This window comes from Tamandua tetradactyla, chromosome 11 (genome assembly GCF_023851605.1).
Source record: "Tamandua tetradactyla isolate mTamTet1 chromosome 11, mTamTet1.pri, whole genome shotgun sequence".
Classification (NCBI taxonomy): Eukaryota; Metazoa; Chordata; class Mammalia; order Pilosa; family Myrmecophagidae; genus Tamandua; species Tamandua tetradactyla.
In genome coordinates, this window is record NC_135337.1 from 3813303 (window position 1) to 3840440 (window position 27138).

At 41.9% G+C, this 27138-nt stretch overlaps 2 protein-coding genes and 1 long non-coding RNA gene across 9 annotated transcripts in view; 1 reads left to right on the top strand and 2 right to left on the bottom strand.

The window, feature by feature from the left end:
- The window catches only part of LOC143649794 (uncharacterized), a 47809-nt gene extending 45451 nt beyond the window's left edge, over nt 1-2358 (bottom strand). Inside the window, exon 1 of the long non-coding RNA XR_013159189.1 lies at nt 1428-2358. This is a non-coding gene — a long non-coding RNA (uncharacterized LOC143649794). The remainder of the gene's footprint in view (nt 1-1427) is intronic.
- On the top strand, nt 1755-17371 carry TRIM45 (tripartite motif containing 45). Of its 6 annotated transcripts, none has more exons than XM_077119759.1 (7): nt 2282-2396; nt 3008-3543; nt 5006-5739; nt 7070-7199; nt 7841-7955; nt 10073-10199; nt 17084-17371. In XM_077119759.1, the coding sequence occupies exons 2-7, from the start codon at nt 3053-3055 to the stop codon at nt 17230-17232; spliced, it is 1746 nt and encodes a 581-aa protein (XP_076975874.1). In that variant the 5' UTR covers nt 2282-2396; nt 3008-3052; the 3' UTR covers nt 17233-17371. The 6 variants fall into 6 exon arrangements, with proteins under 6 accessions (XP_076975876.1, XP_076975874.1, XP_076975873.1 ...); XM_077119758.1 differs by lacking the exon at nt 2282-2396 and adding an exon at nt 2461-2541; XM_077119760.1 differs by lacking the exon at nt 2282-2396 and having other exon boundaries at nt 2668-3340; nt 3428-3543.
- An 8085-nt stretch (nt 17372-25456) lies between these two features.
- The window catches only part of TTF2 (transcription termination factor 2), a 46798-nt gene continuing 45116 nt past the window's right edge, over nt 25457-27138 (bottom strand). The window contains exon 23 of one of the 2 annotated variants that reach the window (XM_077119767.1): nt 25457-26655. In XM_077119767.1, coding sequence (XP_076975882.1) covers nt 26511-26655 — 145 coding nt within the window. In that variant the 3' untranslated portion in view covers nt 25457-26510. The remainder of the gene's footprint in view (nt 26656-27138) is intronic. The other variant, XM_077119766.1, reaches the window with a different exon arrangement.

The window sequence follows — 27138 nt, forward strand, 5'->3', positions numbered from 1 at the left end:
ATTGCCTGAAAATGTAGTGCTGTGTTCCAGTAGCCATGTTTCTTGATGATGACTGAACAATGATACAGCTTTCACAATGAGATTCTGTGAATGTGAAAACCTTATGTCTGAGGTTCCTTTTAGCTACTGTATCAACAGAAGAGTAGAACATATGGAATAAAAATAAATAATAGGGGGAACAAATTTTAAAATAAATTCAGTCTGAAATAGTGGTAAATGAAAGCAAGGGGTAAGGGATATGGCACGTATAGTTTTTTTTGTCTATTATCATTTTATTTCTTTTTCTGTTGTCTTTTTATTTCTTTTTCTAAATCGATGCAAATGTACTAAAAAATGATGAATATGCAACTATGTGATGATATTAAGAATTACTGATTGTATATGTAGAATGGAATGCTATCTAAATGTTTTGTTTGTTAATTTTTTTTAATTAATAAAAAAAGAGTAAATGTATTTTGGGTTTAACTTTGGAATAGGAGACGGTTGGGACAGGTATAATGTGTGAAGAATCACAGAGTTTTAAATAGAAAGGTGAGGGAGTTCTCTAGATAGCCTGGTTTTTCTCACCTGCATAGTGGCAGTAATCTGCTCAGTATGTGAGGGATTCTGTGCTTAGATGGGAAAGGAGGGGTTGGGGTGTCTGGTGTAGAATGCTAGACCTGGCATCATAAGATTGAGTTCAAGTTCCAGATTTGTTACTTTGGGCTGGCCCCCAGGCTTTTGAGACCCAGTCTCCCCGCCCCCCCCCACCATAAAATATGGACACTGCTTACTTCACAAAGCTGTTAGAAGATTAAATGATTAAATGATAACGCACATGTAAATTATAAAGCTCTTCTTAAACAAGATAAGCTTGGAACAGCTCCATGGGGAATGTGACAGAGCATGAATAAGAGATGAAACAAAACATCCCCAACACCAGGGAGCAGCAAGGTGAAGTTCAGAGCAAGAATATACAGCAAACCCAAAGCCACACAGTTGTGACTTTCTCCATGACCGATCCGGAGAAAGCAGATTCTGAGTCAGGGTAGGTATGGAAAAGGACTGGAGGCTGAAGAAATGTACGTAAGGGTTTTTTAAGATCCTTGTAAGCAAGCTGACTTTTGGAAACTGAATTTAATTTGTATGTAAAGATTAAGTGCCATTATACTCATTGGCCTATTATATTTGGGAAACAGTCAAACCTTCATTTTTAAGATTATATTGTTTTCTTTTCCTATTTTGGAGTCAACTTTTTTTTTTAGGGCACCTTTTTTTTAAAAGCTTAGGTTCTAGGCCCTGTGCCTGTAGCATGAAATGGATAATGAAGACATCCATGAAATCTGACTATTGGATCCAAACCAAGTAGGGAAGGTCCCGAACAAAGAAGGCAGTGGGTGAGCTCCCCCTGCTAGAAAGACCGAAGGCACCGAAGATAAAGGAATTACCTTTTACTGGGCTCCTGGAGACGCGGCTCCCAGGTCACAGATGCAATGGGCCCCTGCGTGGGCGACTCGGGAGACTCCTGGAAAGACCCCTTCCGCTAGGGAGGCGAACAAACTGCGACGTGCAGGGCCACCGTGTTCCTCTTCCCCGCTGGTCTGTGAACCCACAAAGGGCTGATCCCTCCTTGACGTCCTCCACTGTCCTACTGTGACCGGTCCGGCGCCGACAGCAAGGCCTCCTTGAACGACTGATAAAAAGAGGCCAAACCTGCTCCGTTCTGGTACGTAACCGGTGAAATGCGGGTGACGCACTCTTCACCCCTGCGGCCACCTGCTCCGGCACCGCGTCCCCCCGCCCCGCACGGGTGCAGTCACGGGTCCCAAGCCCTGGGGGTCGAGAGCTGAGCTCCTGCCAGCGTCCAGTCCAGGCCTCGCTTCAACCCACGGCCTCCCTCACTGACCCCCAAACCAGAGCCTGAGGGGTCCTGACCCCGGAAAATGCCAGGAACGAGCGAGGAGCGAGCAGCAGGAGGACGCCTTGCAACCAGCACGCTGGGCCTGAGGAATTCCTGAACAAATATCAGCTCGCATGCCAAGTCAAACCGTCGCGCGTGGACACCAGCGTGGGAGAGACAGCACTGTGGGATCCCGGGTGAGGGCGGCGCCTACAACTCCCAGAAAGCTCTGGGCGAAGACGAGCAACTGACAATGCCCCCCGCCAATGGGAGGGCCCGGTCCTGGGGCTCGTGGGCCAATCCGAGAGCGGAAAGGAGGCTGTCCCTGGGAGGAAGCGCCGCGTTTTAAGGGGACCGGAGGCCTCTCTGGTCGCCACAGAGACAGAGAGCGGCGCCGTCTTCATAAAAATGATGACGCTCGTTTCACCACACACCTCACCCTCAACCTTGCTCTTTTCCTCGCGAGGGAACTGAGCCGCCCCGCCTTAGCCCGCAGCTCGGTCCCTCCCCCTCTCACGTGAGTGGACAGCGAAGATGTGGAGTCTCCAAAGCTTATTGGCTGGCGGTGCTGTCACTCTGGGGGGCGGCGGGGTCCGAAGCAGCAAAGGCTGCCGGTCTCGGACGGTGATTGGAGTCGCCCGAGTAGATCCGGGCAGGGTTTGGTGCGAAGAAGGGCGGGAGCTTTCGGGCACCTCGGGCGGCGGGAGGCGGGCGGCGGGGCCTCTGAGGAGTCGCGGGCTCTCGGGGAGCCCTCGTTCCGCGCGTGTGCTCCGCGGAGGGGCGGGTCGAGGGAGGGAGAAGGAGGCCCCCCACCTCCTCGCGCGGGGAACGCGGCGGGGGAGGCCGCGGCCACGAGCGGGGAGTGTCGGGGTCCAGGCGTCGGCAGCAGGGCCAGCTCGGGGCTTGCGCCTCAGGGAGAGCCGCCTCGGGGCAGAGGAGGGCGTGGCGCGCCTGGTATGGGATGCCATGGAGAGGAGGGGACTCTCCTGAGTAGATCTGAGGGTGGTTTCTTGGAGGAACCCTCTCTTTTGCTTTTTCATTTGCCGACGAGGGAGTCCCTATGGCCTCTCTTGAAGTCCTGCAATCTTTCCCTTTGGGTGGGCTTAATCACCTACTACTTTATTGTAGAGCTGTCCAGGACCTCTTGTGATCCTGGGCACAAACGTGGGGAATATGTCAGGAAACAAGAAGCATCCGCTGCCGGGCTTCGTGAGCAAACCCTCCAGCGGGACTGCACTTGGGAACTCAGGCAAGACCCACTGCCCTTTGTGCATGGGGCTTTTCAAAGCCCCCAGGCTCTTGCCTTGTTTGCACACGGTTTGCACCACTTGTCTGGAGCAGCTGGAACCCTTCTCAGTTGTGGACCTCCGTGGGGGAGACTCTGACACAAGCTCAGAGGGGTCAGTGTTCCAGGATCTGAAGCCACGCAGTCTGCAGCCGCAGATCGGCATCCTCTGTCCGGTATGTGATGCTCAGGTGGACCTGCCCATGGGTGGAGTGAAGGCTTTAACCATAGACCACCTGGCCATGAATGATGTGATGCTCCAGAGTCTGCGTGGAGAAGGCCAGGGCCTGGCGTGTGACCTGTGCAGTGACAGGGAAGTGGAGAAGAGGTGTCAGACCTGCAAAGCCAATCTCTGCCACTTCTGCTGCCAGGCGCATAGGTAAAAATGGGATTCCCCACCTGATGTGGCTAAGAGAGGAGTACAGAGGTGTCAAGGCAGAGCTGGAAAAGAAAGCTTTCTCAAATAGCATTGACGGTCAAAGAGCAGTATAGCATGCAATAGCAATTACTCTAGAATAGTAAATCCCTGCAGCTTGATATCGTGCCTATAGTAATAATAGCAGTCAAGGTTTGCATAGACCTTTTCACTTTACAAAGCGCATTGACAGTTTCCTTCATCATTTGTATAGTGAGTAATTATACTAGTTGTTGGAATTCACAGGAGAATGAATAGCATAGCCCCTGCCCTAGATCTCATTTGATCCCTGCAACTCTTTTGGAAAAGCAGGCACTGTTATTATTGAGGAAGCAGGTACTGTTATTATTATCAGCAATGAGTGATTTGCCAAGGTCTCACAGCTGCTAGGTAAGTATAACAGAGTTGAGTTTTGGATCCAGATCTTCTGACTGCATTCTCTGCCCTTTTTTCTAATCCATGCTGCCTTCCCAGTGTAGATGTTGATTGGCTAGACCCCATGTTAGCCTTTGCCTTGTGCCCTAGGAGTCTTAGGATTAATCTAAATTAGTTTATAAGTCCTTCCTTCCATTTGTTTTCTGGTCTGACCAACAGAACAAATTAGTAGTCTTTGGCCTTTCCTTTCTATTTTTAGCATGCAATTATAAAATAGTCCCTGTGGCTGTCTTGCTGCCAGCTAAACAGCTGACAGAACATTCTCTATGAGCACTCTTCTGGTGCCGGAATAGGGATATGAGTTTCAGGTTGACATAATGCTAAAGGGGGAACTTGAATAGTCACCATCATTTCCTATAGGTGTCACTGAATCTCTAGAGGCTAGAGAAAAGGGTATTAAAAGAGAGCTTTGATTCTAAAGACCATTGATTTCATTCTTTTTTATAATACTGATGATTCTTGAGGAAGAGTTTAGCCTGCTTCTTTTGATGATATAGGTGCCAGTCAAAGGAAAGGCCTTACCAGAGTCTTAGAGAAGAGCTAGATGGGGCTTTTTCTCAGGGCTGACTACTTTTTAATTCCCTGGGGTTTATTGCTGTGCAATCAGACACCATTTTTGTCTCTTGGTGCTGGGTTTCCACTGTGCTGTCAGCTTTAGGAGCAGGCTGTGACTCCTGTCTAAACTTGGCCACATTAACTCTTTGGGAATAGTCTTAGTGTTGCAACCTTTTCCAAATTACGTCCCAATCCAGGGCTGTAGACTACCTTCATTTTATTCCATTCAGCAACCCTTTCACCTAGATATTATCCCTGTTGTACAGATGAGGAACTGGAATCAGAGAGGGTCATGCACTTGGGAAGAGGTTAGGGCAAGGATTCAAACTCAGACTTGTTTGATTTCAAAGCCTGTGCTCTTAAAAGCTCTCTGCCAAACTATTTCCCAACTAGAGTTGTTCCCTAATTTCCTGTTCTTGACTCTACTTGCCTCTAGGCGGCAGAAGAAAACGACTTACCATACCATGGTGGACCTAAAAGACTTGAAAGGCTACAGTCGAATTGGAAAACCCATCCTGTGTCCTGCTCACCCTGCAGAGGAGCTGAAGCTGTTTTGTGAGCTCTGCGACCAGCCTGTGTGCCGAGATTGCGTGGTGGGGGAGCACCGGGAGCACCCCTACAACTTCACCAGCAATGTTATCCATAAGCATGGGGACGCCATGCGGGAGCTCCTCAAGGACACCCAGCCCCACGTAGAAGCCTTGGAGGAAGCCCTGGCTCAGATCAAAGGGATGAACAGTTCCCTGCAGGAGCGAGTGGAGTCTGTGGCAGCTGATGTTCGAAAATTCTCAGAGGGCTACATCAGGGCCATTGAGGAGCATTGTGACAAGCTGCTGAAGCAGCTGGAAGACATTCGGGTCCAGAAGGAAAACTCTCTGCAGCTGCAGAAGGCACAGCTGGAGCAGCTGCTGGCAGACATGCGGACCGGAGTGGAGTTCACTGAACATTTGCTGACCAGCGGCTCAGACTTGGAGATCCTCATCACCAAGGGGGTGGTGGTGGAAAGGCTCACAAAGCTGAACAAAGTCGAATACAGTGCCCGTCCCAGTGTAAATGATAAGATATGCTTCTCTCCTCAGGAGAAGGCAGGCCGGTGTCATGGCTATGAAGTTTTTGGGGCCATCAGTGCCAAAGAGGTCGATCCAGCCAAGTGTGTTCTTCAGGGAGAAGGTAGGATGGTATTTCCCTTTGGTGTCGAGAGGGCATTAGACAGAGCGACATGATGTTTAAAGATTTGTGGCTTGTGGGCCTTCATTCAGCCAGGAAAAGCTCCCCTACTGACCATTTTCTAAGGCAGAGGGCAGTGGGAACTACCCCTCCAACCCCTTACCCTTTTCTTTCTGATTTATCCTGGTCAGGAGTTGGAGGGTTTATTTAATACCAATACTAGGCTGAGGCTTGACCCTATTCCAGCTGAGAAAAGTAATAACTACCAAGGAACTCAGGGATCATACTTTGTTTCTGTCAAATGAGAGAAGAGAGACAGTGTCTATAAGAGATTACAGCATTGACTTTAGAGCGGGGCAGATTCTTCCTAGATCAGAAAGGATCATGGTAGGCCCAGATTGCTTGGTCAAGTTCTGAAGGGCATTCCAGAGGAGTAAGGGAGATGAGATTATGGTTTGCTTTTGTCTGTGTCCTCTTTGGATCACATAAATCACTTATATCATTGGCATTTAGGAAAGAGATATGGTAGATATTTCATCCTGTAGGGGAAATACTGTTTCTTTTGACCACAGTGTTCTATTCCAAAAGGAAGCATGTTATTCAGACATATATTTCATGGATCCATCTGGACAGGAAGATTGTATCTTGGATGCATCCTGATTCTGGCATGGAAATTCCTAACCGTTTGAAAGTCAGATCCCTTTGAGAATGATCTTTCCCCCAGAAACATCTACTAACGGCATATGATTTCACAAGATTCCTAGAGTCTTCAGAAGCCTCTCCGTAAACCAACTAGTTGTTCAGGAACCCCTGTTAAAAAACCCACTTTCATCTGAATCCTGGCCTAAGGGCTGTAGCTATTGGTTGTTCCCCCCAACACCTTGGCATGAGCCACCAAGCTATGGAGGGTCTCAGACAACATAAAGAGTCCAAACTGGTCAACTGTACCTCCAGCCTAATCCAGCAGTATCTGGAGCTTGGGGAGGTTTTGCGGTCACCTGCCTCTTTCCCAGGGTCTGGAGGTTTTCTTCTCTGAACACTTAGATCAATACTGAGAATTTGTAAAGGTTCCTTCAGACTGAAGTTAAGGTCCAGGATCCACTGTGACAAGGAGCAGCTGCTGCTAAGAGATACCATGGGTCAGGAGGGTCTCCCAAGAGAGACGGTCTGGGAGTCAGAAGGGGAAGAAGAGAAAGGGCGTGGGAGGTTACAGTGGACAGGAAGCATAGTTTTTTTTTTGTTCCAAGAAGAAAAAGGAAGATGGTATCTGGTTTTGGGATGTAGCCACTGCAATTTGTCTTTGAGGTGGGTATTGAGTGTTTATCTTTTGCAGATCTCCACAGAGCCCGAGAGAAACAGACAGCCTCTTTCACCCTGCTTTGTAAGGATGCAGCAGGAGAGAGCATGGGCAGGGGAGGAGACAACATTCGAGTCGCTGTTGTCCCTAAAGATAGGAAAGACTGGTTCGTATTACATAATTAGGTGCCATGAGTAATAAGCAGTGATCAAACTGAAAACTGAGGTCCCTTTCAGTATTAGAGCTCTAACTGCAGTGGTTACAGCTTACCTACCCATGATGCTATTAAAATAATGTGATACAACCAAGTGGACCAGATATGTTTTTTGTGTGTGGGTTTTATACCTATTTTCAGTTCTTTCTCTCAGAGGTATTATCTGCCCCTCACATTTTTTTTCATTCCAAGCTTTGAATAGATGGAAAAGTCTTCTGTGGAAGATTGAATGGTACCCTTCTCAAAATTTAACCTCATTTTGCTGCTAAATTGTTTTGGAAATATATTTTATATTTTTCTGGAACTGGAGTGGAAAGGTAGGAGGGCGAAGAACAGAAGAATAAATTGATGCCCATCGAGGAGAACACAATAGTATTTTCAGGGACTCCATCTGAATATTAGATTATATTAGGATTTATGTTGCTTACCTGATTGTAAAATTTACTTCTGAGTCAAGTGGAAAAAGCATCCTGCTTGGGGGACGTTTAAAATTAATATTGAAGGGACTGGCATAGAATTTACATCCTAAGACCATAGGCCCCAGAGGCACACTTAGGAGAATGAATGCTTTTTGAATTCTTGTCTCCATCTAGTCCAGTCAGAACAGTGGTCCAAGATAACAAGGATGGAACATACTGTGTCTCCTACACCCCCAAGGAACCCGGGGTCTACACCGTGTGGGTCTGTGTTAAAGAGCAGCACGTGCAGGTGAGTGAGATTTGTGTGCCTGCTTCACCTTGGCCACACTGGGTTCTGTCTTAGGAAGTGAGACATTCCTCATGGGATCAGCTGTATTGAGGGGCTGAATAGGATTCTCATCTCGTCTTCTTTCTTTTTCCCCTTCACTTTTTTTTTTTTTGAATAATTCAAATGAATTTATTGTAAAAACATACACAAAAAAGAAAACGAAACATATTTAGTCTTCAGGATAAAGAATATAAAGGGAAAATGAAATTCTTGTTCATGTTTTGGAAAAAGTTGCAATGTCTAGCGAAACTTGTAGCTCCGCTGGGTCTGACAAATGGACAGAGGCATGAAGGAGAGTGAGAAAGCCAGATGGAGTGAGAGCCTTTTGGGCAGAAAAGACACCTTGATTTTTTTTTTTCTCCTTCACTTTTAAAGTGGCCCACATTTTGCTATTCTTATTCTCACTAGAAGGTGCTGCTGACCATAAGAACTCTCTCCTGTTTCACCTCCTGTAGTTATGCTTGTATTTTATCACTCTCAGTTTATTTGAATTTTTCATTTTGGGAAAATGCATTGTTCATAGGGGGGCAGGCAAACATATACGTTTAAGAAAAATAATCTAGTTCAGAATTTCCCAGCTTTGTTCAGACTATGATCAGACATGGACTTGGTGGGATGCAATTGGGGAGCTTGTGACCCCTCCTTTCAGCTGAGCATTCACCTGTCTAACCATCTGTCCATGTAATCTTCTCCTCTGCTTTATGTGTGTGCTCATCCATTACCATGATTACTTTACCACCTCCACCAAGCAAGTATAATGCTTTGTTATTTAGAGATTATGAATTTTTAAAAGTTGCATCATACATGTCAAACAGAACGTCTCTGCTGACATTCCAATAGTAAGAGTTTCCCTCAGCCAGAAATCAACACTGACAAAGCCAATAAAACTCCATGTAGTGTTGTGATACGTTAGGCCTATAGTCTGGGCACTAGGAAGACTCATATTTGATGGCTGTTTCTTGCTTACCTGTGTACCTAAGCCAGGCACTGGGTTAGGTATTTTTGCTTATTTTATTTCACTTCACAACTACCGTGGGGCATAAGGATCATCTGCATCTTACCAACTACACTGAAAACAAAAAAAAGTGCCGTAAGTCACAGTCTGCGTGTGACAGAATTAGAATTTGAACCCATTTCTTTGAATTCCAAATCCTCTTGTTAGTGAATTTTAACTCTTTAACAAAAGGACAACTTAAGCTTTGAAAGGTTTCCAAGCTGCCAGGCTCTCTACTTTGTGTTTCTCAGGCTATGTGGCTTTAACAAAGAAATAGGCACATAACACTGTTCATATATTTATTTTTTAACATAGAACAAAAATTGGTGAATGGAAGTAACCCTTGAAGGAAAGGGGGCAAGTGGGGGAATTACTAATTCAAAAATTACTAGCCACACACAGTTAACTTCTTCTTTCTATAGGTCTACACAGCTGCAGAATAAGTAGGTGGTAAGCAGATATGATAAGAGTGGAGGGCTGGAAGGAAAGGGGCTAGCTTGGTATGCGAGGAGAGGAGATATGTGGCTCAGAAATTGGAGAAAGGATCACAAGATGCCCTCGCCTGGTGGTCATGGCATTTCACAACTTGCGAGATTGCTCAAGAATTGAGAAGATGAGACAGAAGTCAGTCCCATAAAAGCACAAATTGTGCAGCGCTCTGCATGCTTCCACACTGCAAGGCAGAATAAAGTATAATCCATGAGGAGAAACTGTGCTGTGGACTTCTGCTTTTTCTCCCAGTTTTCCAGAACAAGCCCCAGGTGACACGGGTGTCATTGACCATGGTGTTGATTCTGTGTGACATTAGTGTTCCCCCACACGGAGATCAGTGCCTATGGCAAGTTCTTAGCATCTGGGATGAAGTACATGCTAGAAATGCCTCAGTTCTTTGAGTGCATTTGTATCTCTCCTCCCCTGCTGAGACCAAGGTTAGTTTGTGGCCCCCTAGTCTGTTTCTCTGGTGCTGTCCTTGCCCCTTCAAAGGCAGGCCGTGTGACTGGCACTTTTCTTAGCACAGAAAGATGCTCAGCACATCCCTCTTAACTCATAAGGCTGTTCTTTGCTCTTGGTCTGAACACTGAAGGGCTCACCATTCACTGTGACTGTGAGAAAAAAGAGCCGCCCACACCATGGTGTGTTTCACTGCTGCGCATTCTGCTCCAGCGGAGGCCAGAAAACTGCTCGCTGTGCCTGTGGCAGCACAATGCCAGGTAAGGAGTGCCAGGCCCTCTTGAAAGTCACTGTGCTCTGGGCTTGTCCCCCAGCAGTGGGCATCCAATGATGACCCCTCCACTGCCTCCTAGGATCCTCAGATCTAGGCTTAGTCTCTAGGAAGTACAGTCTGTGCATATAAACATACCACTGTGCTCAAAGTGTCGTTTAAAGCTTCTTTGTTACGAAAATTGCAATTGAAGTCTTAAAAGTTGTAAGTTCTTTTCACTTTGATACAGCTCACCAAATCTGTGAGCCCTGTACTCCTGTGGGATTCTTGATTTCAGTCTGTACCCTTTCCAGCAGCCTGAGCAATGTGAAAAATGTAAACCCATTCTACACCTTTTTTTTTTTTTGTAAGCTATATGGTGGGGTTTCATTCTACCATTTGTTGATTTTTTTTTTTTTTGAGTGGGGAGGTACACAGGCAGAGAATCTCAGGTCTCCCTCGTGGCAGGTGAGAACTCTACCACTGAACTACCCTTGCACCACCGACCCCCATACTTTTTTTTTTTTTTAAACACAGACAGGCACTGGGAACTGAACCCAGGTCTCTGGCATGGCAGGCAAGAACTCTGCTACTGAGCCACTGTTGCACGCCCCCCCCCCCCCCATGCTTTTTAAAACATTAAAGAATTGAAACAATTGAACCAGATCTGTTTTTTCTTTTTCTTTTGACAGCTTAGACAAAAGATCTAGTTTTTTTTAATGATTCTGTTGTACCCTTTTATGGGCCATAAAATAAGCTTTTGAACTCTTTCTCTTAAACACTTAAAGATCCACCTTCTCCCTTGTTACCACTCTCCCAATCTATCACTCTCTCTTTTTTTCATTTATTGTTTTAAATTGTGGTAGCATATATAGCATAAAATTTTCCATTTAAACCATTTAAAAGTGTATGGTTCGGTGGCATTAATTATATTCACAATGTTGTGCTCCCACCACCACCATCTGTTACCAAAACTTTCCTCTCCCGGAACAGAAATTCTGTGCCCTTTAAGCAGTGGTTCCCCATTCTCCTCTCCCTCTAGCCCCGGAAGCCTCTAACCTTTCTGTCTCTCTACCATTCTTTTTATTTCAGTCATTTTCAGGTAAACTCCAAATCAGTTCTTCTTTAGTTGGGAAATTGGAACACTATCCATAGAACTTTGGCTACATTAATTGAGTTGCTGTGATCAGTATTGAGAGACTGCATTATACAGGAATCAGCTTGTTCTTCTTGCCAGGTTTTTCTTAAGATATTTTCTCTTCCAGAATGTTGCCAGGACATTTCATTTCCATTGCACCTGCTGGATTCCCTTTTTTTATTTGATGCACAAATGCTTGTTTTATTTATTTTTCTTTAACTTTTTTATTGTATGATATAACATTCATACAAAGTAAAGAAAGGAAAAAGCAATGGTTTTCAAAGCAGTCTTCAACAGGTAGTTACAAGACAGATCCCAGAGTTTGTCATGGGCTGCCATACGATCCTCTCAGATTTTTCCTTCTAGCTGCTCTAGGATATAGGAGGCTAGAAGGTTTAAATTTTTTTTTATCATCACAATCGACTTTTTTTCCTTCTTTTTTTTCTGGAAAATAACATACATACAAAAAAGCTATAAATTTCAAAACACAATGCCACAATTAGTTGTAGAACATATTTCAGAGTTTGAGGTGGGTTACAATTTCACAATTTTAGGTTTTTACTTCTACGTGCTCTAAAATACTAGAGACTGAAAGAGCTATCAATTTGATGATTCAGCATTCATATTCATTTCTTAAATCCTGTCTTCTATGTATAACTCCACCATCACCTTTGATCTTTCCATCCCTCTCTTTAGGGGTGTTTGGGCTATGACAGTTCTAAATTTTACATATGGGAAGGGTCTGTCACTAATATGAGAAAAGGGAGATGAACTATTTGATGTTCTGGAGAGACTGGGCTAGGTTTCAGGACTTATCTGGGCCAGGGGCCCATCTGGAGGTTGTAGGTTTCTGAAAAGTTACCCTAGTGCCTGGAACCCTGGTGGAATCTTATATATTGCCCTAGGTATTCGTTAGGATTGGCTGGAATGGTGCTGGTTGGGGGTTGGCAGGTTATGATAGGTCACAAGGTCTACCTGAAGCTTGTGTATGAGCAACCCCCAGAGTAGCCTCGCGACTCTATTTGAACTCTCTCTGCCACTGATACTTTATTAGTTAGGCTTCTTTTCCCCCTTTTGCACAGGATGGAGTTGTTGATCCCACAGTGCCAGGTCTGGATTCATCCCTGGGAGTCATCTCCCACGTCACCAGGGAGACTTTCACCCCTGGATGTCATGTCCCACAGAGTAGGGAGGGCAATGATTTCACTTGCAGAGCTGGGCTTAGAGAGACTGAGGCTACATCTGAACAACAGAGGTCCTCCAGAAGTAACTTTTAGGCATGCCTATAGGTAGTCTAAGCTTCTCCACTACCTACATAAGCTTCACAAGAGTAAGCCTTCTGATTGAGGGCATGCATTGATTTGGGTGTCCCTACAGTTTGACACAGTATCAGAGGATTCCCTGATGGTAAGGTTTAATAGTTCCATATTCCTTCTCCCCTACCTCAGGGGACTTTGCCAAGACTCTGATTATCTGCTTAATATACTCTAGGATATTTCCAGGCATTACAATAATCTTTACAGGATTAAAAGACCTCTTTTTCTGTGCTCCCTGTGTTTCATTTGTTCACATGAGTATACAGATAGGTTGAATTTGATTATGCACTACAGAAAATTTCAGTTCCAGATCAAATAAAATTTTCTTCCATTGGTCTCAAAGAGTGTGTGTGGTTCTAAAATATAGACACTGTTTTCCTTACCCCTATGTTGTGAATTACTTTAACCCCAACCTGTTTGGCTTTGTTCTTACATCTAAATATCACGTTATAAATATAAAACAGCCTCTCAGAATCCAGAAATAATAATCGCCACTCCAGGCTTAATATGTCTACTCTAAAAGCTTACCATCTAGGCCCCTGTTTTCTTATAATCATTTTCTAAAGGTGACTATACCATTGTTGTTCTTTTGTTTCTGGCTTATTTTGTCTTACTAAATGTCCCACATGTTCATTCATATCATTGCATGCTACGACTTTGTTCCTTTTTGTAGTAGCACAACCTTCATTCATAAGTTTACACCATTGTTCGCCAATCTACTTCTCCGCCAGTGCATCCTTCAGCCACCTGCATTCATTGGGCATCATGTAGAGGGCCCAAAGTCCACAGTCCATCAACATTCTCAATTTTAGATAATTAATTATTCTCAAGAGAAATAAAACCAATAAACACACCCTTGCCAAATAGGAAATCTAAACCTCCTAACTCTTGTCCCTGACCCCATTATTTATCTCTGCTGTTGCTGTGTTAGTGCTGAAGGTTTCTTTTTGAACATAGCTCATAGCATGCAATAGCAGTTTTCCCCGTGTACCCTGGACTTAAACACTCTTTATACAAGAATCATATCTTTGATGTAATTCTTACAAGAACTAATTCATATTCTAGTGTTAATCAGTGGGACACGTAGGTCTGTACAACCCCTTTCAATCTTGTTCATCTTCAATGTGGTAATATTACTTATATACCCACTAGAGAATCACCTTTGCTCCTATCCCCTTCATTGGAGTTCAACCTCATTAGCTAACAGTTCACCCAACTCTAGCTTCTATGTATGTCTAAGTCCCCTATATTCTGTATTATAAGCCTCTGATTATACCTTTATGCTGGTCATAAAAGTGGAGTCATACAGTATCTGTCCTTTTGAGTGGTTAATTTCACTCAGCATTATGTCCTCAGGGCTCATCCATCTTGTCATGTGCTTCAGGACGTCATTTTGTCTTACTGCTGCATAATATTCTATCATGTATATACCACATTTTGTTGATCTACTTGTTTGTTGATGGGCAGCTGGTTTGTTTCCATCTTTTGGCGATTGTGAATAATGCTGCTATGAACATCAGTGTGCAAATGTCTGTTTGTGTCGTTGCTTTCAGCTCTTCTGGGTATATACCAAGTCGTGCTATTGCTGGGTCAACTTGATATTTAGTTTCCTAAGGAACCACCAAACAGTTCCATAGTGGTTGCACCATTATACATTCCCACCAGCAGTACATAAGTGTCCCAGTTTCTCCACATCCTCTCCAACATTTATAGTTTCCTGTTTGTTTAATAGCAGCCATTCTTATAGGTATAAGGTGGTATCTCATTGTAGTCTTGATGTGCATTTCCCCCCCTTATAGCCATTGAAAATGAACATCTCTTCATATACTTTTGAGCCATCTGTATTTACTCTTCAGAAAAATGCCTATTCATATCTTTAGCCCATTTTGTAATTGGGTTGTTTGTTCTTTTGTTGTTGAGTTGTATGATTTCTTTGTATATACAGAAAATCAAATCTTTGTCTGATATATGATTTCCAAATATTTTCTCCCATTGAGTTGGCTGGCTCTTCACCTTTTTGACAAAGTCTTTGGAGGTGCAGAAGCATTTGATTTTGAGGAGTTCCCATTTATTTTTTTGTTGTTGTTGCTTGTGCTTTGAGTGTAAAGTTTAGGAAGCTACCTCCTATTACTAGGTCTTGAAGATGTTTCCCCACATTTTCATCTAGAAGTTTTATGGTGCTAGTTCTTATATTTAGATGTTTGATCCACATCAAAAATTTGTTAATTTTTGTGTAGGGTATAAGATAGGGGTGCTCTTTCATTGTCTTGGCTATTGATATCGAGTTCTTCCCTGCCCAATTATTGAAAAGACTATTTTGTCCCAGTTCAGAGGATTTGAGAGACTTGTCAAAAATCAGTTGACCATAGATTTGATGGTCTATTTCTGCACTCTTGATTAAATTCCATTGCTCAGTGCTTCTATCTATGTGTTAGTACCATGCTGTTTTGACCACTGTGGCTTTATAATGGGTTTTAAAGTCGGGGTGTTAATCTTCCCACTTCGTTCTCCTTTTTTAAGTTGCTTTTAGCTATTTGGGGCCTCTTTCCCTTCCAGATGAATTTGGTAGCTAGCTTTTCCAAATCTTTAAAATAGGTTGTTGGAAGTTTGATTGGTACTGTGTTGAATCAGTACATCAATTTGGGGAGAATTGACATCTTAACTATATTAGCCTTCCTATCTATGAGCAGGGAGTCTTTCCCAACCTATTTAGATCTCCTTTGATTTCTTTTAGCAGTATTATGAAGTTCTCTGTTTACAAGTCCTTTACGTCCCTAGTTAAGTTTATTCCTAAGTATTTGATTCTTTTAGATGCTATTTTGAATGAAATTTTTTTCCTTAACTGACTCCTCAGCTAGGTCATTGCTTGTGTATAGAAATATTACAGATTTTTGCACATGAATTTTATACCCCGTCACCTTGCTGAATTTATTTATTAGCTCAAGTAACTTTGCTGTAGATTTCTCAAGATCTTCCGAGTATAGTATCATATCATCTGCAAATAATGAGAGTTTTACTTCTTCCTTTCCAATTTGGATGCCTTTTATTCTTTGTCCCACCTGATTGCTCTTGCTAGAACCTCTAGTACAATGTTGAATAGTAGTGGTGACAGTGTGTATCCTTGTCTTGTACCTGATCTTATGTGGAAAGCTTTCAGTCTCTTTCCGTTGAGTACAATGTTGGCTATCATTTTTTCATATATTCCCTTCATCATATTGAGGTAGTTAACCTTTGAGTCCTATCTTTTGGAGTTTTTTTATCAGAAGAGGATGCTGAATTTTGTCAAATGCTTTTTCAGCATCACTTGAGATGATCATGTGATTTTTCCCTTTCTATTTGTTAATGTGCTGTATTACATTAATTGATTTTCTTGTGTTGACCCATCCTTGCATTTCTGGTATAAACCCCACTTGGTCATGCTGTATAATTATTTTAATGTGTTGTGGGATTTGATTTGCTAATACTGTAGTGAGAATTTTGGGGTCTACATTCATGGGAGATGGCCTGTAGTTTTCCTTTCTTGTAGCATCTTTCCCAGTTTTGGTATTAACATACTAGCTTCATAAAATGAGGTAGGCAGAGTTCCTCTTCCCTCAATTTTTTGGAAAAGTTTGAGCAGAATTGGTGTTAGTTCTTTATGGAATATTTGATAAAATTTCCCTGTGAAGCCATCTGGCCCTGGGCTTTTCTTTGTAGGAATATTTTTGATGACTGATTGACTCTCTTTACTTGTGAATGGTTTGTTGAGATCTTCTATTTCTTCCAGAGTCATTGTAGCTTGTCTGTGTGTTTCCAAGAATCTGTCCATTTCATCTAAGTTGTCTAGTTTGTTGGCATATAGTTGTTCATAGTATCCTCTTATGATTTCTTTTATTTCTTCAGGGTCTGTGGTAACCCATCCCTTCTCATTTCTGATTTTGTTTATTTGCATCCTCTCTCTTTTTTTTTTTGTCAGCTTTGCTAGTGGTCCATCAATTTTATTGCTTTTCTCAAAGAACCAACTTTTGGTTTTATTGGTTCTTTCTACTGTTCTTTTGTTCTCCCATTCATTTATCTCTGCTTTAATCTTTGTTAATTCTCTTTTCCTATTTGTTTTGGAGTTAGTTTGTTATTCTTTCTCAAGTTCCTCCAGGTATGCTATTAAGTCCTCAATGTTTGCTCTTTCTTGTTTTTTAATATAGGCATTTAAGGCAATAAGTTTCTCTCTTAGCAAGTCTTTACCACATCCCATAAGTTCTGATAAGTTGTATTCTCATTTTCATTCATCTCCAGATGGCTACTGATTTCCCTAGCAATTTCTTCTTTGACCTACTGGTTGTTTAAGAGTGTGTTATATAATCTCTGTATATTTGTGAATGTTCTTGTTCTTTGGTGGGATTCCATTTTTTTTTTATCCTATTTTAATGGTAATTTTTTCCCTTTTCTCCTTGTACCATGCAGGTGGATATCTAGGCTGTGGCCATGGACACAAAGGCCACCCAGGCCGTCCCCACTGGTCTTGTTGTGGAAAGTTTACTGAGAAATCTGAATGCACGTGGACAAGTGGGCAGAGCACATCAAGGAGTCTACTCAGGACTGTGGCACTCTGACGGTTTTCTGGACGCAAGGTCAGCCTGTTAAAAGCTACAACCAACATGGCTTCAGATCACCACAAGAACCCAGGCCTTAATTAATTCTAGCTAATTCTGAAGAAACTGGTAGAATTAAAAGCAAAGTGCCTTGTCTTAACATTCTAGTTTGAGCTTTTTTTGTGAGTTGCTCACTGACTGTGCATATGGCTGATTCAGCATAAGAGACCACAATTACATATCTCCTAGAGGTGGGTTGGCAATGTTCTTTCCATACCAAGGGAGGCTCCTTTCTATTTTGTACAGGTTTGGAGATATCTCTGCTGTTGGAACTTAGAAATTATGGGGTTGTTTATTCCCTACTTTCTGACACATTAAAACCTTTTTTTGTGGGGGGGTGCATGGTCCAGGAATCAAACCAGTAATTCTAACCACTAAACTACCCAACACCTTTTTATTTAGATATTTCCCTCAGAGAATTTTTTAATCCTGTCCACTTATGCTAGTACACTCTAAGTGGATTGACCTATATGTGTTTTATGACCATTATAATGTGATCTCTCTGTTTAGGAGGGCATACACCCTCTCCTCTGTCTGTACCGTGTTCATCCTGTGTCCCAAAGCCTGGAAGATGACTATGTCGTCAAGGGCATACACTTAGTAACTTCATAAAGGTGAAAGGTGTTGAAATAGAACCTCATGCATTTGTTGCAGTTCTACACCATCAGCCCTCTCCGTTTTTTAATAAGTAGTCTTTACTTTTGCATATATGCCTAAGAACTTAATTAGAAACTTTGGCTCTGATAACATGACCTTTTAGCTGTTAGAGGCTGAAGAGAATTTTTGAGAGAGGAAGTACAAAGCACTGGTGTCTCAGCCTGCCAAGGTCCTCACGTCTATAATTTTGTGTGCTCATCTGGGAATCTTTATTTCCTATATAGCAGTAAACTCAGCATGTATTAAATATAATTATTGGAATCTGCACTGTAATATCCCTTAAGAAGTAGATGACTCATTTGAGTGGTGAATTGAGTCAGGCAAAGAAAATGAAGTCATTAAATGAAACACATTGACTGTCAGGTCATCAAGGACTAGATTTCCTCCTTGATACTGATTGAAATGGGCTACATTGTAGCAGTAAATACTAAGATATTTGTGTATCTTATTATAATTCCTATATTCTTGCCCTTTTCTGAAAATGTTCTCTTTAACCTCTTTCTCTAACCAAATCTGACCTTCTCAGAAGACATTGCTTACCCTGTAGCCTTGTAAATTATTAGCTATTTGATTTTGCCCTTCAGGGAACGTTGGAGAAATGTCTGGAGACATTTTTGGTTGCCACAACTGGGGGCAGGGTGCTGCTGGGATCTACATCCTATAATGCACAGGACAGCCCCTTTTACCTCACCCCACCCCAGCATACACAACAATGTCCATAGTGCGAGGTTTGAGATATCCTATTCTACACTGATATCCCTCCTTCCTTTCGAAAAATGGCCATTTCCCCTCAGTCAAAGATTTTATCATCCTTACTGTCATTCCTTTACTACTCCTCATAAACCTTGGTGGATTCTGTATCCACACAGATTTCTTAGTTGGTTCTTCACCAGTTCGCCAATGTTCTTTTTTTTTTTTTTTTTTAACCTACCTTAGCCATTTAGTCCTGCAGTAGTACCTGAAACCTTTATTCCATTTTCACCCTCTACATAACCTCAGTCTTAAGCATCCACGGCTATGACCCCTCATCTTTCCAGCTCACTCACTGTAGCTCACACACTCATGGTTGTAATTTGATTCCCATAATTCTTCTACCTCACTGGACTCACAATGCAATGCTTCTGCCACCTTCTCACCGTCCCTCTTGCCCTCCTTATGTCCTCTCCTTCATTTGTCATTACTCCCCTTAGATTATATACTTCGCTCTAATCACTCCCTTGTAGGTAGTCTTTCTTCCTCTATCATTCATGCTTGAAAAAATTCCTACCCTGTTTTTATTCAGCTCTCCATCTAATCCAACTGAATGATCCTGGAGAAAAACTCAAACACATGTTGACTAGTCCTACTTTAAATTTACAAGTACTAATCTCAGTGGACCCTTAGCATTGCCCAATACTCCAACTACATTTTCCTAGTCTATTTACTCTTATATTCTCATAGAGAGTTATTTCATACTTTCTTTTCCTCAAATCCAACTTATATCCTATTACTGAAGTCCTTGGTTCCTATTCAGCCAAGAAAATAGGATTAAGATGAGAACTTCTCCACCCTCCTACCACATCTACAAATCTACCTGTATTCCTAGCAAAAGCCAACTTCTCCACATATGTACTAGGTCCTATCCCATTTTACCACTCAAGAACATTGCTCTAGTAGTTTCACCCTCTACTGGGTTGCTCATTTTAAACGTTAACATGCTATAAATCTGTTTCCCCACCTTAAAACACAGATTTCCCTTGATTTCTCATTCCCCTTCAATGGTCATTCTATTCTCTACTTCCTTTTAAAAAGACCTCAAAGTATTATTTGCTATCTCTGCTTCCTCTCCTTCTATTCTGTCTTGAATCTGATCCAGTCTTTTATCCTAATCACTCCACTGAAACGGCTCTTGTCAGAATCACCAATAATATCCATGTTACCAAATCCAGAGTTACTTCTTGATCTTTATCCTTTTTGACCTGTTAGCAGTGTAGTTCATAGAAACACTTTCTATGAGACACTTTCTTCATTTGGTTTATAGGGTATCACTTCTCTTAATTCTCCTTGTAGCTCACTGGTTGTTCCTTCTCAGTCTTTACTAATTCTTCTTTATATCCCCGAAAACACTTGAGACCCCGAAGGTTCAGTTTTGTGGGGTTTTTTTTTTTACTTTTTTTATTGTATAATATAACATATATACAAAGCAAAGAAAGAAAAAAGCAATAGTTTTCAAAGCACTCTTCAACAAGTAGTTAAAGGACAGATCCCAGAGTTTGTCATGGGCTACCATACCATCCTCTCAGATTTTCCCTTCTAGCTACTCCAGAATATAGGAGGCTAGAAGGAATACTTTTTTTTTATCATCATAATCGACTTTTTCAAGGGTCAGTTCTTGTATATCTTTCTATATTCCCCACTCTCTTGATGATCTCATCCTCTCATGACTTCAAATACTATTTATACATTGATGACTCCCAAATTTATCTCCAGTACAAGCTCTTTACAGTTATATCCAATAGCTTATTAACATGCATTTGGATGTAGAATAGATGCTTCAAATTTAAGAGTTCCAAAACTCAACTCCCAATTTCCAATTCCCACCAACTATTACCACCAGACTGCTTCTCTTACAGGTTTCATCACTTTAAATGGAAAGTTCAAGTCCGGCCTTACAGTTCATTGAGCCAATAGCCTTGGAGTCATCCTTAGTTTCTCTCTCACACCCTACATTCAATCCACTGGTAAATCCTATTAGCTCAACCTTCAAAATACACCCGTGCACACTGCTGTCCACCTCCACTACTACCGTCCTGCTCTATGATACTATAATTTCTCACCTAGAGTTGTGTAACAGCCTTCTAATTGATCTCTGATTCCATTCTTACCCTTTTGTAGTTTATCTTGTACCAAGCAACAAGAGAGATCCTTTTAAAATAGATTATGCCATTCTTCTGTCCACTCTCCAAATGACCTCCCATCTTACTCAGACTAAAGGTCAGTCTTTACATCAGCATGTAAGATCCTGTGTGATCTGGACCCCTGTTCTTCTCTCATTTCCTCCCCATTCACCCATCCCTTCATGACTATTCTGGCCAAACTGGCTTCTGCTGCTCCTCAAACCCTCCAGATATTCTCTGGCTTGGGGTTTTCACAATCACTGCCCCACCAACTGGACTGCTCTTCTCATGGATACCTACATTACTCACTCCTTCATCTGCAGGTTTCTGCTCCCATGTCAAGAATCACCTGATTAGAGGTCCCTAACTACCCTATATAAAAGAGCAGTGCCCAGCCCAGTACTCCCTATTCCTTCACCTGGCTTTATTTTCTTCCATAGCACTTGTCACCATTGAACATATATATTCAATTTGTTGATTGACCTTTCATACTAGACTGTAAGCTCTCTCAGAGCAGGGGTTTGGCATTTATTAACTACTATACTGTCCCTATGTAGAACAGTTCCTGGCACATAGTAGAAGCTTAATATTTTGTTGATTTAAGTAAATGAATAAATATCCAGTTGGTAGACTTTTTACTTTGGACCTTAGTGCCCACTTCTGCAAGGTAAGTTTCCCTTCATCCTTTGACATTTAGCTAAATATCATTCTGAAAAAATCTTGGCCTTCTCTGAAACCAGTTGGATAAAATATTTGTGCCTTAGGGACCAGCTTTGAATTTTCCAATTACCTCAGACAACTAGGGAATTGCTTGCTGTGAAGAAGACTGTTACATTACATCATTTTTTCCCCTTTCCATGTGGCTTTTAATGAATCAGATTTCAGAACTGAGGATAAAAAAGAAAAGCTTAGCATTTATTTTAGTTGGAGAAGGGTCTTGGTAATTGGACATCTTTGCTGTAGATGAATTTATATTGCAACAGAAACTCTCTATAAGACATCTAGGTTCTGGCTAATACCTTTATCCTTTACGTAATATTAATGATAATTCTGTTACAGATATTTTTAAAGTGTGCATGTGTTTTGGAGGAGGAGCAGGAGTGTTCCTTGGCCTGTGCTGTAATGGAGTATAAACTTAATTCAGTTGCCCTACCACATGGAAGACCCAGCAAAGTAAGAGTGATCTGCAGACAGCAAGACTCCAAGGTGAGGGAAAAAAGGGAGTTTGAGGATTTAGAAATTGTCTCCAATGTAATAAAGTACTTTGGAAATTATTTTTGAGTTGTGAGCACTGAAGCATCAACAAGTTGCAGCATTATGATGTAAGTTATACCTCTGGTGTTGCAGGTAATAACCACAAATTAGAGCTTCAGTTCTCTGGGGTATTGTAACAGGATAAACATCTTGGTGTCTTGGATAACAAGCACACATATACCTGTCAGCTCTTCCATTCTCTAATTCTAAAATGCAATAATCACTTGATTTTATTTCAGAGGATGTCTACATGAGTGCTTGCCCCAACTAAGAGGTGGTTGGGTGAAGTAAATGGTAATTAAAATAACACAGGAAGAGCTCTTCATGAAGACGGTGCTGAAAGCAAAGCAGGAAGCCCCTGCCCCTCCCAAAACAGAAGCCAAAGCAGTGGGTTTGAAGGCCAGTAAAGCAGAACTGAAAGGCATCCACAACCACAGCACACACAAGAAAGAAACTTCCCGCAGCCTGAGACAGCCCATATATTCTCAGAAGAGCACCCCAGGAGAAACAAGCTTGACCACTGTGTCATCAAGTTCCCCTTGAGCTCTCAGTCAGCCAAGAGGATAGGGACCACTTTTGCTTTGCTTTCCATTGTATTTCCAGTATTCAGCAGTACCAGGCACATTATATGTTCAATATATATATTTAAATTGTGTAAATAATTAAGCAATGAAAGTATTCTTTCCAGGCGGGCCACGGCAGCTCAGCAGGCAGAGTTCTCATCTGCCATGCCAGAGACCTGGGTTTGATTCCCAGTGCCTGCCCATGCAAAAAAAAAAAAAAAAAAAGTATTCTTTCCATCCCTCATTTTATACGTAGGGGTTATGTTGCTTTTTTATTTCTGTCTTTATATCTTAGCTACTGACTCCTGCTATATACCCTAATTTCTATAAGAGTCTTGATTCCTAATATAATTCTCTTTGGACCTGCAGCTTTAAAAAGTTTTCTGCCTTTTATTAGGGCTAGACACTATGTTACAAGTAGCAGCACAACATCTCACTTTGCAAACCCAATTCTCTCAAGGTATCATGGCAGATATCAGGATTCAGACAACCAGAGGCCATGCTTAGCACTGACATTACAATGATTATCCTATTAATGCAGGATAATCTGGCTTCCCCTCTGAGCCTTACTGAAAGCCGATCCATTAGGTAGCACAATTAGAGGAAACAACCCAGCATACAAAAATACTCATACTAAATCACTACATAAATTGCTAGAGAAGGGCCATATCCCATGAAGATACTGCTGTTCATGATTGCATGGCAATATAAGTCCTTGACAGGGTCTTTGAAAGGCCTGGGATCCCATCCACCTATGGCGTGTTTGATAAAAACTGCTAAAGAAAACTAAAACTATAAACATTGTCTGAAGGCAATTCTGCTACAAAAGAAATAGCTTATAGATTTGGTGCTCAGAAATGTTGAGTGTAGGTGACAGATGTTCACCGTCTGGTTTTCACCTGTAGCCATGCTGCCATTTTATTCCCTTTTTGCCAGACCTGGTCCCATAGCAGTGATCCTCTGACATTTGTATGGTGCATCACTTTATTACGTCATTTCATCCTTGCTCAAGTCTGGTGAGGTTTTAGGCTCCTAAAACAAATCTGGAAGGAACAGTGGTCACATAGAAGGGAGGGAAGGACTTGTAGAACCTCAAGGCAGCACCTCAGTGAAGTCACTACATTGCAGAATGTTGCTCATTGCTAGAGGTTCCGAAGGCCCACCTTGCCATGCCCAGACCTGAAGAAACTGACATTAACTAAAATGCATGTGAACCTGAGATAAACATCTGAATGTCAATTATATTAATTCATGAGAAACTTCCATTTGGGGACTAGACATTTTTTTTTTTTTTTTTTTTTTTTTTTTTAAGGAAAGACAGAGAGAAGGAAGGAAGGATAGAAGGAAGGAAGGAAGGAAGAAAGGGAAACATCTTTAAACATTTTCTTGTTTTATTGTATTCTGTTTCTCCGTTTTTTGTTACATGGGCTGGGGCCGGGAATCGAACCGAGGTCCTCCGGCATAGCAGGCAAGCACTTTGCCCGCTGAGCCACCGCGGCCCACCCGGGACTAGACATTTTAAGAGGACATGTTTAATACATTTGGTATATCCCATTAGGACAGTATTTGCAGTTTTTCCTGCAGTCACATCAGTAGCATTTCCCTGTTATAGGAATACTCACCCAAGACATTAGTGGCTTTGCTAGCTTAGAATCAGAACCAGGAAAACTGGAGTGTTTATGATACCAGGAAGAATCTATTTTATGACAGATGATATTTGTCACTGGGTTATGAGTATCAGAGGACTGCATTCATTTCCAAATTAAAAGCAAGAATGCTTGAAGCCAGAACAGCTCCTGAACAGTGCGTGGGACGGACACTATGTTCATCTAATACCGCTTCCGACAAGACCAAGTAATGTGTATCATCGTTTTTAGCCAAGCAGGTTGGAGTAGGTATATTTGTTAAATTCCTGGTGGAGCATAAAGGGGTATGTGCTAATCTACACATTTTACAGATGAAAACTGAGCTCGCCAGGCAATCTGTAACCAGCCTAACCTAATGTCAGTAAGCAAACGGCAGAGCCAGGGTTTGCGTATTTTTGCTGGCCTGGGAGCCCCGGCTCGGGCGACACTATCTTTGCCCTGACATGTTGCTCTTATAGCATAACTCCCTAAGGGGGATCTTATTTCTCTCATTTTTCTGGCTTTTAGTCAGGGAACTCATTGTAGCTACTTAATTCTGAAAACCATGCCCACCCTACAAATGAGGAAACCAAATTATAAAGAAGTTGATTTTCTTTTCAAGGTTACAAACCCAAAGGTGAATACTATGGTGAACCTGGTATTAGAGTTAAGTCCAAGTTCTAGACTAGAACTTTTCCCACCAGGCCACCCTGTCTTGTTGGCCTTTAGACCTTGTCCTCGGAGGACACCCTTGTCCTTGATCCAAACTGTGACTGAGCTAACACTGGGTTCCATCTCCTAATCCTAACTCCAAGGAGAACTACAATTCTTTCTAGCAGACATTAAGAGAATGTTTTGGAAAAGACTTCTAAATGGAAAGAAGGAAACATGAATAGCTTCTGAAGTATAAAACTCAAGTGTTTTTATCAGTCAGGGAACTAACTGCCATGTAAACAACCCCAAAACCTAGTGGCTTGAAAAAAGTTTATTTCTTGCACATGTCGTGGTTCAACGTAGGTGATCCAGGGCAAGGAGGGAGAGGCACATGGGGAAAGAGGTCTGTTCCACACTCAGGGGCCCAGGGACTAGACTGCCGAAAGTGTCCATGGCACAAAAACAAAAAACTCAGAACTCCTGGACCTTGTGGCTTTGCCACTCCCTAGGGCTCTGCAGTCTTCCATCAGTTCCTCCATCAGTTCCTCCAGCAAGCCCACGAGGGAAGAAATGCACAAAGAATCACTTAGAAAGTTCAGAGGATAACCTAGATATGACTTACTAACTTCTCTTCACATTCCATTGAATAGAACCATGTAATATGGCCCCATCTAACTGCGGTGAAGACTGGGAAACACAGTGTCTCTGTCCAGAAGGAAAAGAAAATGAAGTCTGGCAAACACATAGCATTAATATATCTGCTACACTGCTATAGCATCACTAGGCACATTTATTAGATGATATCAATGATAGCATAAATACTAAATGATACAGTAGAAATACCAAATGATACAATATACAAAATGATACAACTGCTGTGAAGCTTATAAAAAATACAAAAATTTGTCAAATTAAGTACTGCAAACAATGATATTACAAATACCAAATACAAGTACTAGATGATGCAATACAAATACTAAATGATATGACAGAAATGCTAAAAAAAACTAAAAGAACTATTAAATGATACAATGATGCAAATAATAAATTATACAATATCAAATGATACTATGATAAGAATGCTAAACAACTGTTTATGTACAAAGCATCTCCCTGATCTTAAGGCTGAGAGGCAGAACTGCCAGAACTGAGACAACGGCAGAGAAGCTGCTGCAGGGAGCTGCATTCTGCTCCACGCATAGCAACGGTGACAAAAGCAGCCTCAGTAGCAAGAAGCAATGGAGAGATGGGACACAGCCTAGGTAATGGCACTGGCTCTCTGATCAGGTAAGAGAAAGGCCAGCATAGGGCCTTTTGAGCTTTTACGAAAGTTTATGTACCAGAGTTGTTGTCCAAAATCATCTATCCCCAGGGCATTTTCTTATATCTGAAATTATTGGTTTCTAAACCACTCAATCATTAAATCACTCAACCACTTCATTAACATGATATCCAATCCTCAATTTGGGGGCAAGATTATGTCTCATTTTGAGGAGGACGTATGGCTTGACAATGAAATGGAATGCCAAGAACAGAGTTCATGGATGGCTTATTATTTTCAGAACCTGATTCAAACCAACAGTGGCATAATTCTGAGCCCGTTAAGCAGGTTAGATGCCAAAAAGAACTTTGAGGTCAGCCAAGGTGAGCTTGGTGACAGATTCTCCAGTTCCTGAGAGGACCTGCTTGGCCAAATCTTTCTTTTTTTCTTGGAGCTGTAAGATCTTCTCTTCCACTGTTCCCTCGCAAACAAATCTAAAAAATAAACAATCAAAATCTCAAAGCAGTGTACCTAATAACCTATTTAAACTTCTACTATGTTTAGTTTTTAAATGAGATTTCTTCCTTTGTTCAGGTTTTCTTAGGTTCTGTTAAGAACCCTCTGTTCAGAGGATCCAAACAGCCATGTTTAACTATATGTCCATTTAAAATGATAACACTCAAATTGACTATTTCTTTCTGAAGCTAAGATAACTGGGGAAGGCCAAAATCAACAAAATATATCCCTTATCTGAAAAAAATAAGCAATCCAGCTTTTACCCAAAAACTCCTTAATAAGGTCTGAAGACCTGAAAGCTTACCAAATGTATGCTAAACATTTTGTGTTGGTTTAAGTACAGTGTCCTATTTCTTGGCTAATACACATGAAAACAAGGTTTTCAAACTTAGGAAATGCCACTGTGTTCATTCATTCCTGCATTATTAGGTATTTATTAAAGATTCACTGTACACTACATT